This window comes from Belonocnema kinseyi, chromosome 5, assembly GCF_010883055.1.
Source record: "Belonocnema kinseyi isolate 2016_QV_RU_SX_M_011 chromosome 5, B_treatae_v1, whole genome shotgun sequence".
Lineage (NCBI taxonomy): Eukaryota > Metazoa > Arthropoda > Insecta > Hymenoptera > Cynipidae > Belonocnema > Belonocnema kinseyi.
Genome location: NC_046661.1, coordinates 52,254,490 through 52,270,030, shown reverse-complemented (window position 1 = coordinate 52,270,030; position 15,541 = coordinate 52,254,490). Strand labels below are relative to the sequence as shown.

Sequence of the window (15,541 nt, the reverse complement as noted above, 5' to 3'; positions counted from 1 at the left end):
CAAAAAAAAAAAAAAAAAAAAGGATTTAAGGTGATCCGACTTAATTGTGCTTAAGTAAATTAGGTTTTTGGGGATCACTCAACTCAAATCTGGTATGATTTTTAGTATTCAAAACGGCGTATCCAATATGGCGTACATAAATTCTTGAAAATATTTGGACCTTCATAAAATTGGTGATACTTAGGTTTTTGTGGTCGCTGATTTCTAATATGATGTTAGATTTTTTAAATTAAAAATGGAGAATCCGATAAGGCGGGGATGAATTTAACAACTGTTCGGATCTTTTTTATTTGGTTGACCAAGAATCGAACTTTTGAGAAAGTCAAAATAAGAACCGAGCGCTAGAGACACAGGGTCTATGACTTAATGTCTAGGTTTAATATTTGAAAGTGCATTTTTTAAACCAGCAAAAACTTTAAATTGGTAAAATGGGTGATACTTAGGTTTTTGGGGTCAGTCAATCAAAACTTAGTGTTGTATTCTCCAAATTTAAAATCGCGGATCCAATATGGTGGACATGACTTATTAAAAATTTTCGGACTTTAATAAGATTGGTGATACTTCTGTTTTTAAGATTATCAAAAATGATTAGAACTTTATCAGATTATCCATACTAATTTTTTTGAAGTTGCCAAACTAAAAGTGTAATATATCCAATGTAACATAACAAATTTTAAGTAAACTAATTACAAAAATGGTAGTATGAGGGTATATTACAGATTTTGAATAATTTTGGTCCGCCATATTGGATTCGCGATTTTGAATTTTGAAAATCCAACACCAGATTTCAATTCAGCGATCCTAAAAACCTAAGTATCAGCAATTTTATCAATGTCCGAACCATTAAAATATTTCATATCCGCCATATTGGATCAGCCATTTTCAATTTTGAAAATGCAACACCGGATTTGGATTCAGCGATTCCAAAAAAATTGACCCTGCAAATATCACGTGATTCTGAAGTGTTTCTTCTCGAAAACATTTTTCGCACGATATGTTCCTTTTCGCCTCTAGCTGTAAAGGGGTTTTTATCCAAACAATTTTATATAGTTACATTTTTACATTCTCATCAGAGAAGGTATTAGATTTGTGTAAAATTTGCCCCCCCCCCCAGTTTTTGTCGAATTTCCACGTTTTCAGACCCCCTCAATCCGAAAAATAGGTTTTTACCAATTTTTCTGTCTGTCGGTCTGTATGTATGTATGTCTGTATACATAGATATGTCTGTCTGACTGTGAGAACGCTAACTTTTGAAAAAATCATTCTATTAGATTGGCCTCTGGTACACTCTTTTGGTGTCCTAAACTAAAGATCAAGTTCGTTAGCCAGCCATTTTGAATATAAAATTTAAAAATTGAGCGCACGCTGAATATTTTTGAGATCACTTTTTTAAATTCAAAAATGTTCTGTACGGATGTTTATAGTATTAAAAAAATTAAACAGTTTATCCTGATGACTTTTTTTATAAAACCAAAATTTACCAGAGTTAAAGCATTTACAAAATTCCAAAAAAACACGAAAATTAACCTTTTAAGCCAAATAACGGGCGATATGAACAAAAGGAAAGAGAAGAAAAAGTTTGATTTCTAAATGCCCTACAAGATTAACATAAAGACTTTTTGAATTTTCTTGAAAAATTAAAAATTCGAATTTTGACAGCATACAAAATAATGGAAAATCCAAAAATTACATTTTTTCATGTAACAATTTCACAGTATTTCAAAGATTCTCAAATCTATAAATATATTTTCAAAACAAATTACTGTTGTCGATGGTTTCACCTTTAGTTTTAAAAACTCTATGCAGAAAGATCGAGCGCGTAGCCCGGGAACCAACATTCGCGCGCCTTAGGCGCGCTCAAACTTGCGAGCGAAATGAGCCGCGCGCGTATCGGGCGACGAGAATGTGCCCGCATAGCGGGCAATTTTTTTAAATTAAGAATTATTCAGGTTCAAAAGCTGTTAAATTTTCTAATTTGAAAAAATTGAATTTGTAATAATTGAACCATGAATACTTTCAATTTAAAATCATCCAATTATGCTGATTAATGACATGTGATTTTACACATTATTTATACATTGATTTCGAAGCTTACACTCATTTTGTGCTCTTTTTATTAAAAAAGAAAATTATACTTTTGATCTACTAAAAGTGTAGACTAATTAATTTTATTAGAAAAACATATAGAAAGAGAGAGGGGGCGGTGCTCGGTCAAGCATGACAAATATCTGTTAGCATAAGACAAAGCCGAACAGAAATGGTTCATGCGGCTCTGACAAATTCCAGTGGAAGTGTCTGACATTGTGTAACAATAAAAACGGGAAAATGTCCTCTTACCAATTTTTCACCCTCGCCAATCCATTTAGAAGTCAGCGAGCTAGCCGAAATAGAAAAGAATGTAGATTTGCTTTGCGAGGCAATGCACTTTCCAATCAACGTTTTGCCCGTCCCTGGAGGACCAAAAAGCAAAATTCCCTTTGGAGGCTGACGCAAACCTGTGAACAATTCAGGCCTCAACATAGGAATAACCACCACCTCATGAATAGTCCTTTTAGCATATTCCAAACCAGCAATGTCGTCCCAAGTAACCTTCGAGCCTGAGTCCATAATTTCATTCTTAATTTGCTCGATCATCTTCGGTTCAATATTCTTCAGTAATTCATTGTCGCACTCTGGTAAATCCAAATCTTCTACACTGGGTTCAGGAGGCTTATCCTTTGTCCCTTTTAGAGGACAAACGAACTTCTGTGTCACTGATGACGACAGACCACCAAGCGTTTTTCGTGGAGGCTGTTGTCGATTTTTCTTTGCCTGTTGTTCATGTAATTCAACCTTTGCAGTTTTGAAAGAACTAAATGTGTGTCCGGAGTTTGATCCTGAATTTACTTGTTCTTTCTCAGGAGATTCTTGAAACCGACTTTGTCTCCTTGATTCCACATATTTATGCGTAGATACATGAGACGAAATTGCGGGTCCTGGCCTATTTTCTCGAACTGAGGAAGGATTACGAGTGAGTGGAATTTTGGTCTCCAAGTATCTATGAAATATGCTTGGACTAAAATGAGGTTTAGGTCTCTCTTGATCCCTATTGTTTCTGAAATCGAGATTCATTAGAGAATCTATTTTTGCTATCTGTCGATTTCTCTCAGATTTTCTATTTTTCTTCATGCCCTGTAGATTTTCCATGTGTCGGTCGTTGAATTCTTTTTTCTTGCAAGGTTGTGTCTGATTCTTTTGGCAAGGCAGAGGTTTCAGGTGTTGTAGAAGAGTTTGAGAATCGGTTAAGCTTGACTTCCATTGTTTCGGATCATTTTTGGTGTCCACACCCAGCTCTTTAAATTGAGGCCAGTAATTATTTATGTCATTTTTGTTATCATCGACTTTGGCAGCGCATTTTTTGAGCTGAGAGAGCATAATTACTGCTGTATCATCTGAACAACTGTAAAAAACATATTTGAATTTAGAGATTGAGAAACTGTGGTCTTTATATCTATACTCAATTATTACTTTTTTATTTATTTTATTTTTAATATTGACAAAAAAAGAATTATATTAATTATTCGCAAAATCATAAATCCTTACTTTTAATGTATCTAAAATTAAATTCGAAGCCATTAAAAATTAAATATTTTAAATAACTAACACTCAGGCAGATACAAGATAAAACACTCTTTAAACTTTAATAATATCAGGGACCGTTCAAATATTACGTAGTACAAAACATACAAACAAAATATTTTAACAGACTTCACAGCTTAAGATTTAAAGTCAAAATACATTTCATTTTCAACAAAAAAGTTGAATTTTCAACCAAAAAATAATTAATTTTCTACAAAAAGAGATCAATTCAACCATAGTATATTGTGCATCTGGGAGGTAAACAGTATTTTATCCGAGCGTAAGTTTGCAATAATGAGGCATATAGACAAGCCCAAGTCGAAGCCAATTATTGTCAACACGCGATGATAAAGAGACATTTGCCTCCTTGGTGTACATGATATTTTATGTAACAAAGGTATGATTTACAAGTTTATCACGTCTTACATGTAATGCAAATAGTTCAACTTACATCCAAAGAGATGGATTTTGAACTAAAAAAAGGATTCTATCAAAAAAGCCGAATTTACAACAAAATACATTAATTTTACAACCAAATTATTAAATTTTCAACTAAAATCGATAATTTTTCAACTAATAATAGAATAGTTCAATTATCAGTTCAGAAAATTAATTTTCAAACAAATATATAGATTTTGAAGCACAGTTGGATCTTTTTCTAACAAAATTAATTTTTCACAAACTAGTTCACCTTTTAACCAAGCAGTTACATTTTCAATCAAGAAGATTAATTGTCTACCAAAAAAATACAAATTTATGATCAAATATATCAATTTTCAACCAAATAGTTCAATTTTCAACCAATAACGATCAATTTCTAACCAACAATAGAATAGTTAAATTTCTGTTAAAAAAATTAATTCTTAACCAAAAAACAAATTTTCAAAGAAAAAAAGATTTTTAAAAAATCAATAAAATAGCTCAACTTCCAACAAAAGAAATATATCTTTAAGTAAGAAAATGAATTTTCATCAAATTACTTCAAATTTAACCAAGTAGTTGAAATTTTCAGTAAGAAGATTAATTTTCTATAAAAAAATACACAATTTCTCAAGAAAATTGTTGAATTTTCAACAAAATTGTTATAACTTCAACTTCAGTATAATCATTAATATAAAATACTGAAGTGTAGGAAATAATTAATTTAATTTAATTAGCAGTTAGGACACAATATTCTAAATTAAATTACAATTGTTTAAAAATATATTTGAGCTTTTATTTAATGATTATCTATACTGTAGAACCATTACATACTGTAGGGTGCTCTCTTCTAGTCAAATCTCCAGTTGAGAAAATGAACTGTTTACTATTACGGAATTTTCCATAAGACCAACTCCTTTTCAATCTCGTTCAGGGCTAACTTTATAGAAAATTCCGTAATCGTAGCCCTAGCGCTTTCCTTGGAAATGTACTTTTACGGGAAATTCCGTGATACTAGAAAGTGCATTAAAACAAAAAATTAAAAAAAAAGGAATTTTCAACTCATTAATTAATTTGTAATCATTAAAATTAATTTTTAACAAATCAGTTCAGACTATAACCAAATTTAGCTACCACACGGACAATAAGATTTTAGAAAATTCAAAATGATTTATATTTTATTTTAAAGGTTAATTTTAAGTATTGAAGATTTAAAAATATGTCGAAAAAGAATCTGAAAGATTTTAAAACAATTTTTTCAGATTAATTACATTCTCATCTAATGAGAAGGTATTGGTTTTATGTAAAATTTCACTTTGTCGGTTTTCATAAAATCTTCACGCTTCGAGTCCCACTGAGTCAGAAAAAACGATTTTTACGAAGGCGTTTGTCTGTCTGTCTGTAGTCTGTATTCTGTAGGCACGATAACTTTCAAAAAATTGATCAGATTGAATTCTACTTGGGCACACTTTTTTAAGGCCTAAAAAGAAAGAACAAGTTAGTGAACCAGCTATTTTGGATCAAAATTCAAAAAGTGAGCACGTTTTCAAAATTTTGAAGACCACATTTTTTCAAGATATCAAAATTCTATGAACGGTTATTCATAGTACTCAGAAACTCAAACAATTTATCCTAATGACTTTTCTATAAAAAGAAAATTATCAGAGTTGAAGCATTTTTAAAATCCAAAAAAAGCAACTAAAATGAACATTTGAAGCCAAACAACGCATTCTATGAAAAACGTTGATTTTTGAAAGCCCTACAAGATCGTCATAACAACTTTTTTGATTTGGTCGAGAAGTTGAAAATTCGAAATTTGATCGTACCTCAACTTTTTGAAACCACATTTTTCAGGATTTCAAAATTCTATGAACGGTTATTCATAGTACTCAGAAACCCAAACAATTTATCCTAATGACTTTTTTCTATAAAAAGAAAATTATCAGAGTTAGAGCATTTTCAAAATCCAAAAAAACAAACTAAAATGAACATTTCAAGCCAAACAACGCATGCCATGAAAAAAGTCAAGAGAAGAAAAACGTTGATTTTTGAAAGCCCTACAAAATTATCATAACAAATTTTTTGATTTGGTCGAAAATTTAGAATTTTATCATATGAAAAATAATGAAAAATCCAAAAAGTCCATTTTTTGGTCAAACTATGCAAGATGCGAAAAAATTGAATAAACTAAAATTACGCGCCCTAAAAAGATCTACAAATTTTTCAACAATTACTTTTCGATAGGACGCGTAGTTTTTGTTTTTAGTCGTAAAAAAGAATATCAAAAATTAAAAATAAATTAAATTTTTGGATAATTTTTTCTTAAATCGTAAGATATAACCTTTAAAATAAAAAAATGTAATTATTTTAATACATTTTTAAAATAAATATTTTTTGTAAAACGACACAAGGTATGCACTAAAATTAAAAGACAAAAGTTGTTCACCGAAGAAGATCTATAAATTTGTTATTAATAATTTTTAAATAGGACGAGTAGGTTTTCTTTTAATCGTAAAAAATAAGATTGAAAATCAAAAAATTTAATTTTTAGAATAAATTTTTGGAAAAAGGACAGGAAAGACGAAACAAATTAAAAAAAAAGTTTCTTTAACCAAAAATATCTAGAAGTTTGTTATAAAATCTGATTTAAAAATATATATAGCAAACAAAAATGTTCCCGCTTTGCGGGCACGTTCTTATAGCGCTCTGTTTGCGTGGCTAGCAAGTTTTAACGCGCCTGTGGCGCGCGATTATTGATTCTCGCGCTTCACGCTCGATGACGCATTCACCTCGCGATACACGCTCAGTCTTTGTGTTTACCCTACATTAGTGCGCAATTTAAAAAAAATTAAAGGTCAAAACATCAATAACTTCTATTTGGTGATTGAAAATTCTCTTATGTCGAACCTCCTTCAGCATTAACAAACACATTCTCCTCATGTATCTCGTACTTCGCATTCCATTTTGTCGAAAGTGCAAACTTTTTTGCATTATTTTTTATACGTTAATATATATTATTATATTATATATATTTAGTTTTTGCTATTAAACAGTAATAAACAAAATATAGTAACAAAATGTATTTTGCCTAATTTAAAATTTCCTAAATACGTGCAAAAACAAAATTTTTTTAATTAAATTAAATGCACACATTTTGAAAAAGTATCTAAAATATAAAAAATTTAATTTCTCTAACGAAAAAAAAATACAAAAATTCTTCATTTTTTTCTTCTATGGGAAGAAAATTGCATTGTGTTTCAAGTATTTGAAAATAGAAAAAAAAGGAATATTTTCAAATAAGGAATAACATTTTTTCCAGAAAGCTTAAATACTATACAAAACATATCCATACAACTCAATCCATAAAAATAATATAATCCTTATATAAAACTTGATGTGTACTCTGAGAAGTTAGCTATACGAGATAACTTATTCACGAGCTGATTCGCTCTCGAGTAAACTGATCTGAAGTTATACATTAGCCGCGAAATTTGAATTATTTTTGTTTTATCTATAACCTTATTCTTTTAAGTTTTCGACTGTTAAGTTTTGAAATATTTTTTACAAAATGTTACTTACTCATATAAAACAATGAAATTTCCAACAACGTTGTTGAAAGCTTATTTGCTTTTCACTAAGCAAAATATTATTCATCATATCGCTTATGAATTAAATACGATATTCAAGGTGGCCGCTTTTTCGTGCGATAGACTCTGTCCTATATATATGTACATCATGATGCGCCATATTTAGGATGAAGAAAGATCGATTGTACACGGTATCGAAGAAAAATTTTCTTTACAAAAATTCAATTTCTAATCAAAAAATATGACTGCTCAACAAAAATTAATTTTCCACGAAACTGATGCATTTTTACGAAAAAAATGAAATTTCAAACTAAGAAATAATTTTTTTACAAAAAAAACGCGGATTTTAACTACAACATATCAATCTTAAAAAAATGGCAAAGTTCTATTATCTGTTAAAAAATGAATTCTTAACAAACAAAAAAAGTATTTTCCACTAAACAGTTACAATTTTAACCAGGCATAAGCCTTCGATAGAAAAATTTCACGAGGTATTTTAACTTTGACCCAAGTTGTTGAATTTTCAATTAAAAAAAAATTAATTTATAACAAGACACTTAAACTTCTAACCAACGATATAACTTTTCAATTTAAAATATAAATGTGTTAGAAAAAAAGTAATTTCTTAACAAAGCGATTCAACCAAATGTTTAAAACAAATTAGTTGAATTATCAAGCAAAGAAGAACGATTTTTAACCAAACAGTTGCATTTTCATACAAAAAATAAAATTTCTTTTATAACAGATAAAGTTTTAAATCAAAAAGGTAAATTAAAAAAAATAGTCAACTTTTCGTATGCCTTTTTAACAAAATTGTGGAATTCTCTGGCAAATAGTTGCATTTTTATAAAAAAATATGAAATTTGTCTTAAAGCCGAAGAGTTTTTTATAACAAAAAAGTTGAGTTTTCATCCAAAAAAGATTTCAGTTAACTCAGTAACATCAAAAATTGAATCTTTGTAACACAAAAATTAGTTTCTACCAAAAAAATTTAATTCTCAATCTAAAAAGACGAATTTTTCAACCAAAGACGAATTTCTAACCGAAAAGCATGACTTTTTAACATAATTGTGGAATTCTCTAGCGAATAGTTGAATTTTTATCAAAAATATGAAATTTATCCTAAAGTCGAAGAGTTTTTTATTACAAAAAAAGTTCAGTTTTCATCCAAAAAATATTCCAGTTAACTCAGTAAAATCAAAAATTAAATTTTTGTAACAAAAAAATAAGTTTCTATGAAAAAAACTGAATTCTCAATTTAAAAAAACGAATTTTTTCAACTAAAAAGGATGAATTTCTAACAAAATAGTTAAATTCTCTGCCAAATAGTTGCATTTTTATCCAAAAAATATCGAATTTGTAATAAAAAAAACAAATTCTTTTTACAAGTGGAACTTTCATTCAGAAAATATTTTAGTTCATTTTTCAACACCAAAATATAAATTTCAAGCAAAAAGTAATTTTTCTATGTAATAGTTAAGTTTTCAAAAAAATAGTATAATAGCTTAATTTTTAACCAAACATTTGCATTTTTATCAAAAAAAAAGATTTAATTTCTGGTAAAGCAAGTAAACTTTAAAATAAAAAAGACAAACTTTCAAAAACAGAGTTGAATTTTCAACAAAAAAATTAACAAAAAAATGTGATTTTCTATTAATTAAAACAAATTCTGAAATTGTCAGAGAATTTATTTCTCGATTATATTCTCGGTGATATTCTCATTTTCGTTATCGTTCTCAAAGTAATATAACCGTCACAGAACTCTAACTTTTAGGCCACATGAAATTGCATGTTTGATATGCTTACAATTTTTGCGGGAAACTTGAAATTTTTTATTCTCAATATAAGATTTATCTATCGCATATTTTTCATCTCTCATATTTATGAAATGAATAAATTTTTAAATTCTTATCAGAGAAGGTATTAGATTTGTGTCAAATTTGACCCCCCCCCCCTCCCCCCAGTTTTTGTCAAATGTGCACATTTTGAGACATCCTGAATCCGAAAAACAGGTTTTTTACGAATATGTCTGTATTTCTGTATGTATGTCTATCTGTCTGTCTGCCTGTGAACACGGTAACTTTTGAAAAAAGTAATCCATTAGATTGCCCTTTGGTACACTCGTTTAGTGTCCTAAAGTAAAGGTCAAGTTCGTTAGCCAGCCACTTTGGTTGAAAATTCAAAAAGTGGGCACATTTTTAATATTTTTGAGACCACTTTTTTAAAAATTCAAAAATTCTCTGCAAGGTTATTCATAGTGTTCAAAAAATTTAACAATTTCTTCTAATGACTTTTTGCGAAAAATAAAAAATTACTAGAGTTATAGCATTTTCAAAATAAAAAAAAAAAAAAAAAATGAAGAATTTGGGCCAAACAACGCATGATACGAAAAAAAATCTGGAAAAGAAAAACGTTGCTTTTTGAAAGCCCTACAAGATTATGATAACAACTTTTCAATTTGGTCAAAAAGTTAAACATTCCAAATTTGATCGTACAAAAAATTAGGTATGTTAAGCTGGCACAACACTATGAAGGTATAGAGATGTAACCTATTTCATAATTTAGGGCTCATTTAGAGCTAATTTGGGCCCGTAGTCCTAAATTTTGGGCTCTTTTATTTTTTTTTAAATAGTGTTTGCGTTAGCTTAACGTTAAGCTGGCCGAACATTGCTGTAAAAGATGTTGAAAATGATTTCACGAAAAATTCACCTTATACAATAATTTAGGTCTCATTTAGGGCTCTGGGAATATAATAATTAAAATTTTTTTTAATTGTTTAAACAATTTTTGTTTAAACAATTATAGTAAAAATGAAGTAAACAATTTTCTTCCTTTACCCTATGTTAAGGCTCACTTGGGGATCCATAAATATGGTATTTGAATTTTACAATAAATTTTTTAAACAATTATTTTTTAAACAAATTTGCAACAAAAAATATTTTCTTTTCTCCTGCATAATTTTAGGCTCATTTAAGGCTCTCAAAAAATCATCGACCGAAGGTCGCGTGATATTTCCTTTGCCCTTTTTTTTCTTGTTATATATGGTGTTGTGCCACCTTAACGTTATAAAAAATACACGACGAAAATAGTTTAACCCATTTTTATTCCTCACATAATTTAGGGCTCATTGAGGACTAATTTGGGCCCGTAGTCCTAAATTTTGGGCTCTCGTATTTTTTGTAAAAAATAATGTTTGCAACAGCTTAACAATAAGTTGGTTCAAGATTGCTGTAAAACGTTATAAGAATGATTTTCCTAAAAATTCACCTTACAGAGTAGTTTAGGGCTCATTAAGGGCTCTGAGAATATAATAATTAAAAATGTTAAAAAAATGTTTAAACAATTATTTTTTAAACAAATTTCCCAAAACAAAATATATTCTTTCTTTTCTCTTGCATAATTTCAGGCTCATTTAAGGCTACTGAAAAATCATCGACCGAAGGTCGCGCTATATTTCCTTTGCCTTTTTTTTTTTTGATATATGGTGTTGTGCCATCTTAACGTTATAGAAAATATATGAAGAAAACAATTTAACCCATTTTACTCCTCGCATAATTTAGTGCTCATTGAGGACTAATTTGGGCCCGTAGTTCTAAATTTTGGGCTCTCGTATTTTTTTGTAAAAACTAGTGTTTGCAATAGCTTAACAATAAGTTGGTTCAAGATTGCTGTAAAACGTTATAAAAATGATTTTACTAAAAATTCACCTTATAGAATAGTTTAAGGCTCATTAAGGGCTCTAGGAATATATTAATTAAAAATTAAAAAAAATGTTTAAACCATTTTTGTTTAAACAAATTTGCCAAAACAAAATATTTTCTTTTCTCTTGCATAATTTCAGGCTCATTTAAGGCTCTTGAAAAATCATCGATCATTTCCAAATCATATTCGAAAATCATCATTATCATATTCCCAGAGCCCTAAATGAGCCCAAAATTATTGCATAAGGTGAATTTTTCGTGAAATCATTTTTAGCACCTTTTACAACAATGTTCGGCCAGCTTAACGTTAAGCTAGCGCAAACACTATTTTTTTTAAATAATAAAAAGAGCCCAAAATTTAGGGCCACGGGCCCAAATTAACCCTAAATGAGCCCTAAATTATGAAATAGGTTACATCTCTATACTTTCATAGTGTTGTGCCAGCTTAACATACCTAAAAAAATTTTGAAACCACATTTTTTCAAGATGTAAAAATTCTATGCACGGTTGTTCATAGAACTTCAAAGCTTAAACAATTTATCCTAATGACTTTTCTAGAAAAAGAAAATTATCAGAGTTAAAGCATTTTCAAAATCAAAAAAAAAGCAATTAAAATGAACATTTCAAGCCAAACAATGCATGATATGAAAAAAAGTCAGGAGAAGAAAAACGTTGATTTTTGAATGCCCTACAAGATCGTCATCAGAAATTTTTTGATTTGGTCGAAAAGTTGAAAATTCCAAATTTAATCGTACCAAAAATTCTTGAAACCACATTTTTGCAAGATTTAAAAATTCTATGTACGGTTGTTCATAGTACTCAGAAAATTAAAAAATTTATCCCCATGACTTTTTTCTATAAAAAGAAAATGATGAAAGTTAGAGCATTTTCAAAATCCAAAAAAACAAACTAAAATGAACATTTTAAGCCAAACAACGCATGATATGAAAAAAAGTCAAGAAAAGAACAAATTTGCTTTTTGAAAGCCCTACATGACTATGATAACAACTTTTGTAATTTGGTCGAAAATTTGAACATTCCAAATTTGATCGTACCAAAAATAATGAAAAATTCAAAAATTCCATTTTTTTATCAAATTATGCAAGATACGAAAAAATGAAAAAGGTCAAATTTCGCGGCCTAGAAAGACCTACAAATTTATAATGAATTACTTTTCAATATAAGCTACTAGAAAAAATGAGACAAAAATTGTTCATCCAAAAAAGAGCTATAATTTTGTATAGGACACGTAGTTTTTGCTTTAGTCGTAAAAAATAACATTCAAAATAAAAATATTAAATTTGTTTGAAAAAACGACACAAGGTATGAAGTTTAATTACCAGACAAAAGTTTTTCGCCTAAAAAATCTACAAATTTATTATTAATCATTTTTCGATAGGACGAGTAAATTTTCTTTTAGTCGTAAAACATAAGATAAAAAATGCAAAAATAACTTTTTGGAAAAGGCACAGAAAATACGAAAGAGGACATAGGCTCCAATTTAGGACCTTATATAGGTTCCTGTATAAGAGCCTATGCAGATGCACAGTAGTTTTTATTTAATCGTAAAAAAAAATTAAAAATAGAAAAATTATAAAAACAAGGAAATAAGAATTAGTATGATTCAATTATTATGCATATTATGAATTGTAATGCTATGCATTTATTAAAATGATACATGTTTCAGAGCAGCTTAGAATACAATTTAAAGCAAAATAAGAAACAAATACAAAAATAATCGTGATAAATAGAATTTGCTTTTTATTTTTCAATTTTTTAATAAGTAATCCCAGGCAGAGTTACATAAAAAATGTATTAAATATGATATAAAAGTGTTGTGTATAATGTAGAAAAGTTGACATGTTGGACCAAATGGAGTGCAAAGCACGAGATACGTGATGAGAATGAGTTCGTTAAAGCCAAAAGCGCTTTAAGAGAGTTCAAGATCACAAAATTACAGTTATCGTTCCGTTCACCTTTGATTTTAAAAGGCCTGTGCCCGAATGCGGAAAAAATGCAAAAACCAAGTGCGCGAGATAAATGTACAATCGAGCGCGAAACGCGAGATCAATACAATATCGAATTGTCTCAAGGTTCATGGTTAAAATTCAAATGATTTCTTTATTTTGAAAAACAGATTCTAAAAAAAAATTGAATCAGAATTACAAAATTAAAACAACAAAATTATATTATGCTTAATAAATATTTAAAAGTATTCAAACAATTTAAGGTTAATTTTAAACTTGTGAAAAAGTTCACTTTTTTAATGTAGATTGTTGAAGATTTTGAAAAAGGAAGCTGAATTAAAATTACGAAAGGTTTCAAGAGAATGAAAAAATATATTTAGTTTCTCAGGAAATGTTAAATGATTTTTTATTTTAAAAAATTAGCTTTAGGATAATGTTCTAAAATATTTCAAAGTCTCTAGATTGTTAGGAAAATTTAAAGTTATTTTCTGGAAGATTTTAGGACGATTTTTTTTTTATTTTGCCGAATTAAAAAAAATTGTAGTATAAACAATGTTTACATTTACAAAAATTAACTAAAATGATAAATTTTAAACAAATTTAATTAATTTTAATGAATTAATTTAAACATTTGTTTTTCGTCATAACTAAGCCAACAAATAAACGTTGTTAAAAATGATTGATGAAATAGAGGAAAATATTTTATTGTTAATTATAACTAATTTTGGAAAAGAACTAGACTTGAACTTTTCAAATAAATATTTCAAAATTTGCATTGTTTATTTAACAATAATTTTTAGGGTTAAATGTTTTTCTTTCTCACTTTAGGTGAAAGTTGCAACTATTATTTAATTCTAATACTGTAGGGCTTATTTTATTCCTTAAAATATTCTCTGCAAATTTCATTGGTACGTTTTTATTAAAAAACTTTTATTTAGGGATTATAAAATCGTTATTTTTGTAAACAATAGGTTTTTACAAATTTTTTTTTTTTTTTAACAAAAACGTACCAATGAGATTTGTAGAGAATCTTTTAAGGAATGATATATAAGCGCTACAGCATTAGAATTGAATAAAAATTGCAACTTTTACATAAAGAAAAAAAGAAAAACATCAAACTTCAAATAGTTATTGTCAAATACAGAAAACCCGAAATATTTTTGTCAAAAGTTCACATCGAGTTCTTTTCCAAAATCAGTTATAATTAACATAAGCATACTTTTCTCGATTTTAAAAACCATTTTTAACAAGGTGCATGTTTTGAACTTGAAATAACATAATAATATTAATAAATATTAATGGTAAATTTAATAATAAATAAGGAAACAAAATATTATAATATCTATATTATATTATATAATATAAAATATGGTAAAATTTACCGTATTTTATTTTCGGATATTTAAAAATTACACAAATAATTATATGTATAGTTTAATTGCGCATGAATAATAATTTGTTGTGATTAGTAGGAATGCACTGAGATTTACGTCTAAAAGCAGTTAATTTTACGATTCTCGAAAATTATTTTTAATTCAAAAGATTTTTAAAAAATCCTAAAGATTATTATCTTTTGCCCAGAACTATCAGAACATTATTTTTATTTAACAAACATTTTCTTTTAGCACTCTCGCTGCGCATATTTGAATTCTAGGCCAATTCCATAGCTGGCGCTGTAACACAGCGACCGTCAACTCTCAGGGCGACGAATCAGATGATTGCTGGGAATTTGCTGAAGTGTCCCGAAAGTTGTAAGTTTAACCCGCGCAGGGACTTGACTTTAAGAATAGTTTAGCGCCGGCGCGGCGCCCGTAGTGTTTTTGAATATTTGAAAAGTGTTTGACAACTGAAAAAGGAAATTAGTGGTTAAAATATTTTTTTAAATCTGTAATAACGACTGGAATTATTCTGGAGTAAGTATTGATATATTAAAATAAAATATAACTATGTTTTTGCAGATCATTTGTGCAAAAACAAAGTAAATACGGGGTGTTATAAGCATATTTTAAAGCTAACGATCAAAACTTGCAGTTGTTGCAACATTCACAAAAATAAAATAATTTCGTGAAAGCTTCTAAAGTCATACCAGGTGTATACATATGAAACCGGTATTTTTTCAAGAAAAAAACACATTTATTTCAAGAGAATAACAAATATTTTATTCAAAGTATGCGCTCTCGCTGGCTACACATTTTGTCCACCTTTCAGGCAATTTATGGATACCTTTCCAAAAAAAGTCTTCGTTTTT

The 15,541-nt window shown here is 28.5% G+C and overlaps 1 protein-coding gene across 2 annotated transcripts in view; it reads right to left on the bottom strand.

The window, feature by feature from the left end:
- The window catches only part of LOC117173233 (fidgetin-like protein 1), a 23,629-nt gene that overhangs the window by 1,626 nt on the left and 6,462 nt on the right, over positions 1–15,541 (bottom strand). The window contains exons 2-3 of one of the 2 annotated variants that reach the window (XM_033361695.1): positions 2,568–3,439; positions 2,338–2,495 (exon numbers count right to left, since the gene is read on the bottom strand). In XM_033361695.1, the coding sequence (XP_033217586.1) occupies positions 2,338–2,495; positions 2,568–3,439 (1,030 nt within the window). Of the gene's footprint in view, positions 1–2,337; positions 3,440–15,541 lie in introns of both variants that reach the window. The other variant, XM_033361694.1, reaches the window with a different exon arrangement.